At 39.7% G+C, this 14474-nt stretch overlaps 1 protein-coding gene across 8 annotated transcripts in view; it reads right to left on the bottom strand.

Annotated features, from left to right (window-relative positions):
* Positions 1-2729: 2729 nt before the first annotated feature.
* Positions 2730-14474, bottom strand: part of TBC1D1 (TBC1 domain family member 1) — a 76320-nt gene continuing 64575 nt past the window's right edge. For all 8 annotated transcript variants that reach the window (XM_060278918.2, XM_060278923.2, XM_060278921.2 and 5 more), the window contains 5 exons: positions 11660-11904; positions 10918-11077; positions 7943-8112; positions 6279-6449; positions 2730-4921 (listed from right to left, as the gene is read on the bottom strand). In XM_060278918.2, the coding sequence (XP_060134901.2) occupies positions 4718-4921; positions 6279-6449; positions 7943-8112; positions 10918-11077; positions 11660-11904 (950 nt within the window). In that variant the 3' untranslated portion in view covers positions 2730-4717. The remainder of the gene's footprint in view (positions 4922-6278; positions 6450-7942; positions 8113-10917; positions 11078-11659; positions 11905-14474) is intronic.

The following is a 14474-nucleotide window of genomic DNA, read 5'->3' as shown; positions in this document are numbered from 1 at the left end:
TGATTTCCAGATACATTATGAGGCCTGTCACCATTCATGTGATTTTTTCCCCCTTTAGAAACACAAGGAAATTCAAATTCCAAAACTTGCATAGCTTTTTTTTTGCTAAAATCCCAGCACAGTGTAATTACAGTCCAAATTCATTCTTGTCTTCAGCATAATAACCAGTTGGCCCAGTTTATCGGCACAATAAACCATTTTAAATCCAGTGGCATAAGCAGGAGCTTGTACAGTCATCATAGTTATGAAATATTCCTTGGCTAGCTTTGGGGTTAGACTGAAAAAGCCTGCTTTGAGGTACTGGATTCCTGGTACTTCAGATTGTTTAGTTAAAAGGCAGGTTTCCTGGCAGGCCTGTGCATTGGCTGCTTCTCCCTATGTTAAGCAATATGAAGCAAAAGATACCATGAGCATCAAATGTTCCTTGCAGAGTCAGTGTCTGAAGAAGAAGAGTTTGGATTTGATATCCCGCTTTATCACTACCTGAAGGAGTCTCAAAGCGGCTAGCAATCTCCTTTCCCTTCCTCCCCCACAACAAACACTCTGTGAGGTGAGTAAGGCTAAGAGACTTCAGAGAAGTGTGACTAGCCCAAGGTCTCCCAGTAGCTGCAAGTGGAGGAGCGGGGAATCGAACCCAGTTCACCAGATTATGAGTCTACCGCTCTTAACCACTACACCACACTGGGTCACAATTTAACTTACTGTCAACTTTCGCTTGCTTTCTATATTCTATCTATTTATGGTGCTTGAAGAAGGCACCCCACACCAGCTGCTCTGCCACTCTCACTTTGCACAGCCAGAGCCAGCACAAGAGAATTATCTTTTTGCATGCCCCATCCCTTCTTGGTTTAAGGTGGCCACTCAAGAGTGACTTGCCTTAGAGCTGCAGATTGTGAAAGCAGTCCTGCTAGTAGTATCCACTTATTAATTTGAATGCTCAGGGCAATTTACAACTGAAAGCCTAATGTCCCATTACCATACTGTTGCTCAGCTAAGCCCCCACCTGAAGCCCATTCTTCACACCTGCATTGAAACCTTTTCACTACTTCTCCTGGGAAGTTCTACCCCAAACACTCTCCCCATAATCTCTCCTACCTATTCTCACTCTTGCAACTTTCTTTAAAGGGAACCATCTCCTGCCAACTCAACAGTCCTCGTCAGGGGCTGTGGTTGATGTTCCTGACCCTGTCCATCCATTCCTAGGCATCCACTATTTTGTCATCTACTGATATATAAAGCAAGCATATGCTTCATTAAATTCTACTCCATGGTGCATTGCCCCTCCCCGCAATCCTATTGTCTTCATAAAACCACAAGGGTTGGCTGGTTTCCAGCTCTCTGAGGTTGCTTGTTCCTCAACTGGAGAGAAGAAGGCCATCAATTTCCTGTCATGCTGATAACATGCCCAGCATGCACATGCTGAACCACCAAGTTAGAAGCCTTTCATTCACATAGCAATATTCCTATTCATTCTTTGGTTGAAATCCCTGAATATGGCCAGATTGTTTTAAACAACAATCTGCATCCTTAAATTTCAGGGTGTCAAAGGGAGGGATTTTACATATACAGAAGAACTTATTAACATAGTCTATACAATTCTGTACAAGCAAGGGAAAATCGTAATACAGCTGCTGTATTATGAGATCAGATGGGAATTAAGCAGATTTGGAGATATTTCTGAAGGGGGAATACTGACCTGTGTGCTGAAAGTGAAAGCTATTGCTTTCCAAAGCGGTCACCGACACACATTATAGAGCAACCATGTTTGCTGCAGGTACATTTAAATCTCCCTAAGCACTGAAGTATGAATGAGAGGTGCACATTGTTAAATTTCCACATACACACATCTGGTGGCTCATGGCTCTCCAATGCAGGCATGCCCATTAAAAAAAAAGTGTGTTTGTCATTCAAACTTTGGACTGTTGCTGTGGAAAACACCAGTTTAGTCCTAGTAAGGTAAAAAAGGTAAAGGACCCCTGGACAGTCAAAGTCCAGTCAAAGGCGACTATGGGGTGCGGCACTCATCTCGCTTCAGGCTGAGGGAGCCAGTGTTTGTCCACAGACAGCATGGCGAAACTGCTTCTGGCGCAACAGGACACCATGAGAGAAGCCAGAGTGCACATAAACATCATTTAGTCCTAGTAGTCTCTGTGGCAAAAATAATTGCAAAATGACCATTGCTGTGTGGGGGAAAAGGGACCTGGGTTCAGATTCTCTTTCTCGGATGTATTGAAATAATGCTAGGCAAATTAACAGACAGCCATCCTCATGAGAAACTTTGGCAATTCCCACCTTGAATTTGAAGTACAATTTAGCAGCTTAATTAACAATATTTCTCTTGCTTATGATGTCCCTAATTGCTTCAGCGCAAACCAGTGAACTCCCATCAGATCTGGAAAGTAAAAATGGCTGGACTGAAAATCCTTATAAGGGCTGGACACTCACACACGAACACACACAAGGGAAGAGGCTGTTGAGTGCTCACAGCAGTGATTGTCCCTCAGCAAGCTGAGGAGGCCATACCGACTGGTTGAGAAGAAGTCATCCTGTTGGTGGCAATCTCTGTGGAGGCTCACCAATGTGCTTTCTGGACAGTCTCAGGAAGAGGTGCCATGGGCTTGTAGCCTTCTCTGCCAACTGGCTCTTCATATTTGTATTTAATAATCCCATAGGACTACTGCAGGAGACTTGATACTCTATATTTTTGAACATCACAATATAAAATTGGCTGGGTTAGTTAGTCTTTTTATTGCTCTTTTGTTTTAGTGTTAAAAAGCTTATATATCAGTTATTGCCTTGACCAAATACATCATTGCTGGGCACTCCTAAGAGTAAAAATAATAAAAGTTCTGAAGAACCCACAAAGAAACCGTCATTTTAAAAGTAGAAATGTGAATGGAAAAAGTGCTGACTCACAACATAATCAAGAAGAGTTTGTTTTTGTTTAAGGATGCAAAACTATGCAGTGAATTTGAGAGGTGTGAGAAACGAAGGAATGTGTTACCCTTTTCATGCAACATAAACAATACTTCGGGCTTATCTATATAACATAGAGTAATTACCGGTATATGCCAGTTAAACCATCATGGTTTCTTAAAGAATCCTGTAAATTTAGCATGGTAAGGGTGTTGAAAAGTCTCTCTAGCACCCCTCACAGAATGCTGTCCAAGGGTTTCTTGCCAGAGGGAATGACTATTAAATAGGTTTAAGTTTGATGTGAGGTACACATCCTATTGAAGTCAATTGATCTTAATGTTTCTGGATTTCAACTTATATCTAGACAGGAAATTCACTGTGCAATATAATAATTATTGTAAACCACTGCTGGCAGGAAGAAGAAAACTTCTTAATGCATAATTTGTTTATCAATTGTAACATTACTAGTTAAAGTAAATGCCCATACATTTCAAGCCAACAAATTTATTTGGAAAGAAACAAAATTGTGTTATCAATTGAACTTTCTGTAATATATATTGAACTGCTTCCTGATGAACAATGATAGCTGTAATTTGAAGTGCTTTTAATGGTCTTAAAAATGGTTTTGTTTATATGAAGAAAAAAGGATATCTTTTTATTGAGAGTCTGTACTCCTACTTCAAATAAGCCAGCTGCTCTGTATAACACTGCTGTCCTGGGAGTAAATCCCATTGAACCCAGTGGAGTTTATTTCCGAGTAGGCATGTGTAGGATTGCACTGTTAAGTGTGTCTTTCATAGAACCAACCCTTGGAAGTACCACCACAATTTTAGAAGGTCATGTTTTGAAGAGCAAAATTTCATCAGAGTGGGTTGAGGGTCCTATTAACTATTAAAATTAACTACTAAAATTAAAACTGACAGTCATTAGCTTTCCATTTGGCAACCAAAGGCTTATAGTATACAATAATTCAAAAATAAATAAAACAACACTTTAAGGCATGATCCATCATAATTACATGAAAGCTTCAGACATCTTAGAGAAGAAAAAAGTAGTATCCTGAAATTCATCTACTTCATCAGAGCATTAAACCATGCTATAATGTTGGATGTTAAAAATAAAAAAAACACACACACACACCCATAATTAAAAGATATCAGATTTGTAACAACAGATTACAATCTCAAAATGCATATGGTGAAACTTACTGGGTTCACTAAATTGATGTCTTAAGGCAGCAAAAGGGATTTAAAAACACAATGTGAATAAATGGAATCCACTCTAACTTCAGGCAGAGGGGGAAGTGCCATAAACTTACTAAGTCCAATTGCAGATGAATAATGTAGCCCCTCGAATAGGGAGAAGGAATCGCTCCAGGAATTCCTAGTGCTGTAATCCTCCAGCACCTTTGCAGCACACAGTGTTAAAAGTAGAGTTTTAAAAATGCTTAGTTTGTAAGCAACATGAAGCCCTTGGGTAGAGAAGCACTTGCTGCAGAGTTTGGGACAGCAAATCTTTACAGTGGAGTGGAAATGTCAGTCAAAAGCAAAAGGAACAAGGCAGCATAAAGGTCCTTCTGCTTGCTGCATTGCGTATATGCTTAATTCAAAAGAATTGTAGATATGAACAAGCAAGACTTTCCTCCATTAGTAACATGCATCTCTTTTGTGCAAAGTCTTTGTTTCGCTCAAAGTTAAGGCATGAACAATACAAAGGACACCTTGAAAGATAGTGACTTCAGGAAATGTTTTTCCCCTTCTTATCTGTGTTGAACTTGCTTCCTCCATTATGTCTGCAGCTGTCAGTTAGCAGAATCCATATGTTCTTGCCTGGTAAGCAGAGGCTTTCCACTGGGGTTTGCCGAATGTATGTGCACCTTGTTTACCGTTTCCAGCAGTGCTTTCCTCTCCAGTTCTAGAGTGAGAATTGTCTGCCTCAGCTTGCTTTCATTGTTGAGCAAAGCATCAACCATGGCCTCTAGGTTTTGGATCTTTCCATTTGCCATCTTAAGGGACAAACAAGAAACATAGACAGATTGCTTGTGAGGAAAACAAGTAAGAACATGCAGACTGCTCCCTCAGCACACCTTTCTATTCCTCTTATGTGAAACCAGCTGAAATTCACATGTGCAGAACAATAAATACAGTACAGCAATCCAAATTACTGGCATACATAGCCAGTTTTGGAGTTTCATCTTTCTACATAAAATGAAATTGAGCCTATACTGGGGCAATGCTGATGAAGCTTGTTTCCTTCATGGCTTTTTTAGTGTTTAAGGATAGAGTAGAATTGGACTCCATCTAGATAAAAAAGAATGTGGGACAGTTGTGGACATCAATGTTTGGTGCAGGGAAGATTCCTGCCAACAATGTAACGACTCAACTTCTCCACAGTCACCACTGGGGGGGGAATGACCACGTTGCTACTTAATAATGAATTAAATTTTGTGTATGATATATTCTCCACATTCCTTCCAAAACTTGTTTACTTAAGCTCCAGAATGACTTAAGCCTACAACGTAATACTGAGTAGAAAAACGGAAAGCCAATAAATCTGCGCCATGAATTGACTAATTCATGTGTAAATTTATTAACCCAGGCATTTTAATTAAGAATAGCATTGTTAATCCAAAGCTACATCTATCTAGCATGAGCCTCACTGATGCTGAGGTAAGGAAACATGAATCATGATTCAGACCAAACAAATAACAAAAAAACAAAAAAAGCCTGCCAAAGACTGTGAAATTGGCTTTTCGCCTCTTCAGCTTTAGCAAGCTTTGACCTGGGAAGCATGAACCTGGATGATTTGTATTCTTTCCATCTTTTTAGTTCCCAATTTTGATCCCAATGGGGAAAAAAAAACTATGCTCAAAACCAAACCAAAAAAACCAAATGGGAAACAGTTTGTGTTTGTGTAGACCTTGGAGAGCAACAGTTGCACTATTTAAGCAATTTCTGTTGATGTCATAGTGCATAACAGTTGCTGTGTTGGCTAAGCGGCTCATAAATTTACTTCCTTCATCTCATCTTTTTTCTGCTTAGCAATTGCCTGTATCCCCATGGTACAGATACCTAGTATTTAAAAGCACGATGTAGTTATGCTCCTGTACAAGATATCCCAGTGAGGGAGATATGACAAATCCACTAGGCATTTCAGGACTATTATTTTTTTAATGGTAATCAAATCCCATCGCCATCTGATTTTCTAATAATCATCAAAAGGGGTTACGGAAACTAGATGTGCAAATGTTTCTGAAATATAAAAACTCACTGATTACTGATGCATACAGCTGTAAAAAAATGAGCCAAGTTATTAGCCACTGAGCTATATTTAATGTATATTGTATAATGTGCAATCAGTACCTGCAGCTCCTCAAGGAGGTCAAAGTTTTGTTTACGTAAATTGGTGTTGGCTTTTTCCAATTTATCCATCCTTTGATTGTCGTTGAGAGAAGAATCTATCAATTCATCTTGAAGCACATGATATTCAACTTCATAAGCTTGCAGCTGTTTGGCAATATCCATCTCAAATACCTAGTACATACGTAAAATGGAAGAGTGCCTTGATTAAAAAAAGAAAGATAACAACAACCAGAAAATCTGTTGCATGCATATTCTGTATAAGATCCTGTTTGGCTCACTGTCTATAAGAAATTGGGGCGTCAGATAATCCAAATTTTCTTCTCAAGCAAAATTTATTGTCTATCAGTTTCATTTTTGCTGCCTCTGAACCTTTCTCTTTTCTCTCTCTCCAGTAACAGGGTGACCAACTAAAAGTAGTATCAACCACTTTAGTACCATATAGAAGCATTTTTGTCATGAGATAATGCCCTCAGGACATGTCAGGTTGTTTCACATCTAGTTTCATAGCTAAGAGGATCATGCTATTCATTCATTCATTACACTTGCTCAAAAATGTTATGAGCCTACTGAGATAAAGTCTTGCAAAAATGAAGGGAACATTGAAAACAAAAAACACCCAACTGTCTAACAAATAAGTTAGCTCCAAAAGTTAACAGAGGCATTTCAAGATTACAAAGGAAGTCAAGGCATCCAGTGGCTAAGATCCTATTGGTTTTTGAAAGTCAAAAAGGGCTCGCCCAAATAAAGAGCATTTAGAATATTAATTCACACCAGAGAGATAACCAACGGTATGCAAAACATAGTAAAACCACAGACAACAGTGCTCTTCCAAGTGGCTAGATTACAGAGAGCATCTATCTTGCTATGAGTTGCATAGATTAGAGGGCTGAACTATGCACCTACAACATCTAGTTCACCAAATGCAATGCACTTAGATTGTAGAATGGTGGAATACAATGAAAGGAGGAGTCATTAAGAAATGAAGCCTTGCTACAGCCTTACAGGAAAGAACGGTGAGAGGGGCAAAAACTGGAATGCCAGACATGCAGGGATACTGAGGCCTTGGAATCTGAGTGGCGAGGAAGTGAAGCATCAAAGGGTTTGATGGAATTGGGCAGGCTGCAAAGTAGGACCTGGTGGGAGGTGAAGGGAGGGATGGGCAGACTGTGGAGTTTAGAAGATGAAATGTCAGGGAAATGATGAGAATTGGTAGAATGGGTAGGAGTCTCAAGTAAATATTATTTGCCATTAATTACTTTCTCTCCCTTGCTTCCATTTTCCAGAGCATTGCTTAATTTCTTGCTTTCAGGAAATACTGCATTATATTATGTGGAGAGGAAACTCAACCTTGATTCTTGTGCACAGGACATATTTTACTATTGCAAAACATCCAAAGCATTTCCATTGTTCAAGTAAACTGTCCATGCTCACTATTAAAACACAGGAGGAAATATAGCTATATTATTACCCCCAAACAATTCTGGCTAGTCTCTACAAATATTTTTTAGCTCTCCACAAGGAACATCTACATTCTCAAAGTGCATAAGCCAATTCTGTTGTGGGTGGGTGGGTTGGTTGAGTACAAATACATTTCTTGACTGGGGCATCAATAAATTACTAGCAATTTTGTAATTTACATCTTCATGGTATACCTGGCTTCATACCTGGTTTATGGTTTTTTCCATCTGTACCAAACCCAGATTTGGGAGAATACATTTAACGAAATCAACTATAGTTTCCAAGTTTTCATGTTGCAGAATTAAGGGCTTATGGCTTCCCAGCAAACTTAAAGCCACTTTAAATATAACTTCTGATCCTTGGAGAAACAGCATGTCTGAGGGGAAAAGAGTGGGTGGGGGGAGAAGGCAAATAAGAAATTATAATGAAAATTTTAAGCAGCTTGGAATCCACCAAATGCTCAAGTACCCCTGTGTATCAATAATTGTTCTGGTAATGGCAGCTATATTCCAGTTCTCTGATTTAAAGATTTCTAACAATATGTGACATACTGATAAAATAATGCATTGGTTATAAAATGAATACAATAGGCTCATGTAGCAGTTCTATGTATCCTGCAGCAAAAGACATATTTGAATGAAACAATAGAAGAAATGGACAGTTTTCTGTCTGACATATATCTTACATTGCTTCCACTTACACCATATGTGCATTCTACTGACAGCTCTTAGTTCCAGTCTAACCTTACAATCATTTGCCATGTATAATAAATTTTTGGTGCTTATATGCCTTTCACTTAAATAAAGTCAGAAAAAATAAATTTCCAGCAAGGCACCCAAATTTAAGAGAGCTCACTGAAGGAAAAACTAAAACTAAAATACATGCTAGAATTAGGGCAGATAATGCCGAAAGCATAACCAAGCAAAACTAATTTTCGATTTAAGCCAAGAGCAGTGATTATGCAAGAAGCTGGGGGTGGGGGAGATAAGAGATCAGTTCAAGGTGACCTATGCTATGTTAGTGTGGCAGACATACCAATTGTCTTGCTCCTGTATAAAACAGCAGCATTTTATAATCTTCCTCAAAGATCTTACCACAGAGAGGGGTGAGTCAGGCTCAGGCAAGGGAGACAGGCCCAAGACCTCTTCATAATGCTAGAAGTGAAGAAGGGGAGAGCTGATTCTCCACCACTCCCCAATGCAAATATGGAACCTGTTACTTGTTTTAGCCGAAACATACTTCGGCAATGCCTGGTCTCTGTACCTGGCAGTGGGGTGGTGCTCTGACCACATGAGAGAAGCAGAGAAACCCTGCATGCTTCCATCAACCCTCCCTGGCTCTGAGCAGAGGAAGGACAGTAGAGGCAGGTGCAGAAAGCCCACACACCTCTGCTGCCCCTCACCCACTAAGAAGGATGGTGCAGGCATGGAGGGTTGCCTGCCATGTGGCTGGAGCTCTAGATGCCTGGCAGAAAAAGCCCACTGGTTTCTGCCGCCCCTTACAGTTTCATGCTGAAGAAGAAAATCAGAGAAGCTTCTGCTTGTCCCTGGCCTTGTGCTGTATCTCAAATATACATCAAGACCCTGCCCCCCTGGAGTATATCCATGTGACAACAAATTTCTTGGTTGGCCACCAGGGTTGCACATAATTTGTCGATCCCTGTATAACACATCAAACATTTAAGCAAAAGGTCAATTGTTTTAAGAACATATCCAGGGCAAAGGTTTGCTGGATCTGGGTGGTGAGCCAGTAACGACGTAATGTAGACATCCAAACAAATGTCAGCATGATTAAAAAAATACAATCTGGAAACAGAGTTAACATTGTTTTTCTATTGCTGAGCAAATAAGAGAATACATTTTTTTTTGTATAGGACCGTCATATCTACACAGGGGTGTTGAAAGTTCACAGAGGCAGAGAGAAAAAACAGAGGCGGGTTTAACACACGATGCAGCCCTCTAGTCCACACAGCCAATTTTTTAACTTAGAACTTCCTTATCTGGAATTTGGGTTCCCCAAAGACCTACTGTAGCATAACAGCTGCAAAAGTGAGCTGCTAACCAGGAAGGCCTTGATTCGAATCTTTTTGTAAAAGAAAAGGGACTAATGTGTGCAATTCTCCTTTTCTTTTCCTTCTTCTTCATCTAAAGTATCATAAAAATAATTATTTGCTGTCTTTGGTGCAGCAGAGTAAGTAACATGGCTATCCACAGCTGGAATTCATTATTTAAAAGAGAATGCTCTCCTTATACTGTACAAAGTTTTGTGAGCAACTTTCCAAGAATTGTTGCAAATCATTGCTTCCAATGTAGCAATCAAAGTTTTGCTTTTTTGTAATACGTATCTCCTCCCTAACTAGTGCCATTCTTTGTTCCACAAAGTGCTTTTACTTGTCTATATTACATTACATATGTACAGTTCCTTTCAAGTGTATTTGTTTTTTTTAACAAGTTGTCTGTGTTCCTCTGCAAGAAGGGTAATGAAAAAGAAAAAATGCACAATAATTAAAAACCACCACCCTACATTTGGAAACATATAGGGTGGGATATATACAGATACCATATGTTTTAGTTTATGTGCATTCGAGCAAGACATTGATAAGTAATGCCAAAGATCATATTTTTTTATTATACATGACTGTGAAGAGGAATGTTGGATTATAATTTCAGCATGTTATATTTGGAATGTCAACTTGATTCCATACTAAGGTATGATGTAATCAATAGGTTTAGGCAGAGATTAGGGCCTCCATCAATTTTTTTGTCAACCATGGAACTTAGGTTAATAGATGTTGTTTAGTCAAATCAGAATACTGTCCCAAATTACTAACAGCCTAAGAAAAAATCACAATGCTTTTGTGGGACTGCGCATAGAATATGACACATTTAAAAAAGATTTTGTCCCATTTTAACCAATTGCCTATTTTCCAGAAAGTGTGGTTACTGTCATGAAAGACCTACTACATTTACAAAGAAAGCTAAAGCATTTGACATGGTGGAACGAAAGCATCTGCATTTGCTATGCTCTCTCTGTCTCCACATTCTTGTCTATACAATCTTAATAAAACCACTCATGTCCTATTAGCTGATTGGCTCATACTGATAGGAAAAAACTCCCCGAATTTCAAACAAATAATATATTTAATGGATCCTAGGTATCCTTAACATTTATTGTGACTTACCAAACACTCTAGCCACAAACCCCAGGGGAAATTGAGAGGCAAACATGGTAAGAAACCAGGGGGCAGCATACAGACTAGGTCCAATTTCATGTGCTTCAAAATGATTGTAGAGATCTCTGTGGTAATCATGAAGAAGTCGAGAAAGTTGATACATCTGGATCTGCAGAGGCAAATAAAAATAAAGGTTGTTAAACTAGACAAAATGTTTAAAGGACTTTTCCCTTGGACCTCTTTGTGATGGTCCGAATGCATTTATATGAATAAGTCCTGAAGTCCTGCTGCATTCAGCTGAAATTGTGATCCTAAGTATACTTTCCAGGAAGCAAACTAAAATTTTCATATCCATAAATTAGCATTCACACACCTGAGAAAAAGAAAAAGAAAACTGAAGCCATTTTGTATTGGCCTTCTACATTGTATTTGAAAATGAAAACTATCCCTCTTCCCCCTTTTATGCCAGCTAAAAATACTGTGATTTGGTGATCTTCACAATCTTATTAAAGGATACTTTTGTTTTCTCTGAGGAAAACCTCATAAATCTATTTGCACAACAGCCACTGGCAGCCTATTGACCTACTAACACACTCCAAAATTGTGCCCTGACTTCAGCAGATACACAGCTGACAATGTTCCCATTTGTGATTTCTTTTTATGAACATTGGGTGGAAACGCAATATATAATTCTTATGTTGTTGCGTTTTTTTTTTAAAAAAGCAAAATAAATGCAATCTGGAGCTCTAACCTGTAAAATTGTCATGTCAGGTCGATACTGCTTCCTCAGGCCCATGTCGAACATAAGGAACTTGAGCATCTTGAAAGCCTCTTCTTCACTCATATGAAGCAACAGCACACCGGCTACAAAGCTAAGGCCCTGGCAATAGCCAACTTCTGGATCCAAGAGGGAATAGGCCTTCAAGATATTGTAAAGTGACAGCTGCCCAGCTCCAAGCTGGGCTGAGAAATATGGATGCGTCGGAAAGGTGCGGCCTGTAAAAATCAAAAATTGGGGTTAGCAACACAAATATTAATAAAGCAAACATGCCATGTTTTCGTGTGAAGCAAACAATTTTGTTAGGCTGCTTGTCTAATAAACTATAAAGTCTAATTGCTTTGATACTATAGATCAGGCTTCCCCAACCTCGGCCCTCCAGATGTTTTGAGACTACAATTCCCAGCATCCCTGACCACTGGTCCTGCTAGCTAGGGATCATGGGAGTTGTAGGCCAAAAACATCTGGAGGGCTGAGCTTGAGGAAGCCTGCTATAGGTTGAATGATTTAAATCCAACATAGACTTTGCACTCTATATGACAGGGTCTCGTCTGTGACTCCTATGAATATGTTGTGTGTTTCTCATTGCTGGCAATCTGCCCCTTAAAAGACTCCTGTACCTGTATTATTCCCCTCACTGCAAGCCTGCCAGTGTCTGCCTAATGCTGACTGCTCATGCCCATTAAAAAGGTAAAGGGCCCCCTGACCATCAGGTCCAGTCGTGTCCGACTCTGGGGTTGCGGCGCTCATCTCGCATTATTGGCCGAGGGAGCCGGCGTTTGTCCGCAGACAGCTTCCGGGTCATGTGGCCAGCATGACAAAGCTGCTTCTGGCGAACCAGAGCAGCGCACGGAAACGCCGTTTACCTTCCCGCCAGAGCGGTCCCTATTTATCTACTTGCACTTTGATGTGCTTTCGAACTGCTAGGTTGGCAGGAGCTGGGACCGAGCAACGGGAGCTCACCCCGTAGCAGGGATTCGAACTGCCGACCTTCTGATCAGCAAGCCCTAGACTCTGTGGTTTAACCCACAGAGCCACCTGGGTCCCTATTCATGCCCATTACCTCACACCTAATTAAATAAAATACCTTGAATGTTTTTGAAATATTGATGGCAGGAACATGATAAACACAAGGAGCATGAGAATTGGCACCATGGCACACTCAGAGTCTTACCAATGTCTTTTAATTTAAAGGTGACATGAAAACCATTGGAGCTAGTCAAATTTTGAAGGGCTGATCCCCATGTTTTCATATTTCATGTGAAAAAACAAAAACATTATGTCCACTTAATCTGAAAATATGTTAAACTTTAAAGTTGGCTATCATGAAAAACCACTTGAGTCCTTTTCAGGACTGATCCCCTCTGTAGGAACCACCTAGAAGATTTGCAATTGCCAGATTGTGATCTGGCTCCTGGTCAGAATGGGCCTGAAACGGATCTGATCCAGATTTACAAATTGGGATCACAAATCAGATTAGGGGATCCATGTAGATGTCCCATGAGGACTGGGAAGAAAATGTTTGCCACTCTGAAAGCAAGCAAGAGAAACAACCAGTTTTTCTTTTCTTCCAAATTAAAATACACTGGAGGTAGATTTATTCCTGCATCCCCCACATCCTTTCAAGTGCAGCTAAAGCAGTCTTTTGTAGCTTCGCACTTGTTAAATCTCACCCCACCCTTTAATTTCCGGAACATTGCATCTATGGGAGGTGTGTTGCCTTGCCAGATGCTATCAGGGCTCTCTTATTTCAAAAACAAAGACAAAGCCCGAAGCTAAGTCTTCCTGCAAACCGATTAGTGCTCTGCACACTGTATACTAGGAAGAGACTGTTTGATTTCTGGGTCTGGCTGCTCACTGCCCAGGCTGGCAGGAAACTGAGTGTTTCTGCAGTTGTAGCGTGCTTTGCTTCCCAAATGGAAGAGTAGCTTGTATTGCAGCAGCTACCTCCCTGCCCAAAGTAGGAGTTGTTCCAACACACGCTGAACAGTTCTATTCAATGTCTCCTGTTTGGCAGAAAGTCTTGCTCAACAGAGTCACTTTGAAAGCATGAGCTAACTAGGAAAGGGAAAAGATATCCAAAATGGAAAAAGACATAATAATAAGAATGAACAAGAAGAGTACTTAATATTTCCCCCTTTCTTTCTTATTACATGACAACTGATGACAGGCATTTCTGGAATACACCTTTCCTTGGAAGGATATGGATTAAGGCAGCAATCTGCTGTGTCTGATCTTAAAACTCACATGGAAGCTGGCTGAATTAACTGTGGTGAAAGGCAATTTGCACAGGCTCCTAAGCCACTCTTCAAGTACCATGCAACGCAAGGAGAAAATGTTCCCAAAACATTTCAACCATAGGCTTTGTTTTCACAGAAAGAGGCTTAAGAAACAAGCAAAAGTATGTGTGACTCAGCTAAAAGATACAGCTTCAGTGGAAAGCAGGCACAATCCAATACTACATTCAAATGAAGGGATCTAAGCATTTAGCTTCAAATATTAGCAAATACTAATTATGTTTTTTATTCTAAAAAGCTGTTAAACTACCCTTGAATATAAACCAGCCAATATCTATATAATCTAATTTAAATATATAGCTATAATATTAATACCTTCTTTCTTTCTTTAAAAAAAAACCCTTTTAATCACTGCTTACAGACAGCTCAACATGTCTTAACTTGAAATGCTCTAACACTCGGATACAATTTGATGTGGTGTTGGATAATGAAAGATCCATACATTTTTAGTATTGTGCATATTTTGTTTTTAAACCCATTTTTCCTAAACA

The sequence above is a fragment of the Zootoca vivipara genome, chromosome Z1 (genome assembly GCF_965207765.1).
Source record: "Zootoca vivipara chromosome Z1, rZooViv2.hap1.1, whole genome shotgun sequence".
Classification (NCBI taxonomy): Eukaryota; Metazoa; Chordata; class Lepidosauria; order Squamata; family Lacertidae; genus Zootoca; species Zootoca vivipara.
The sequence above is the reverse complement of the archived record's forward strand: the minus strand, read 5'-3'. Positions and strand labels throughout refer to the sequence as shown.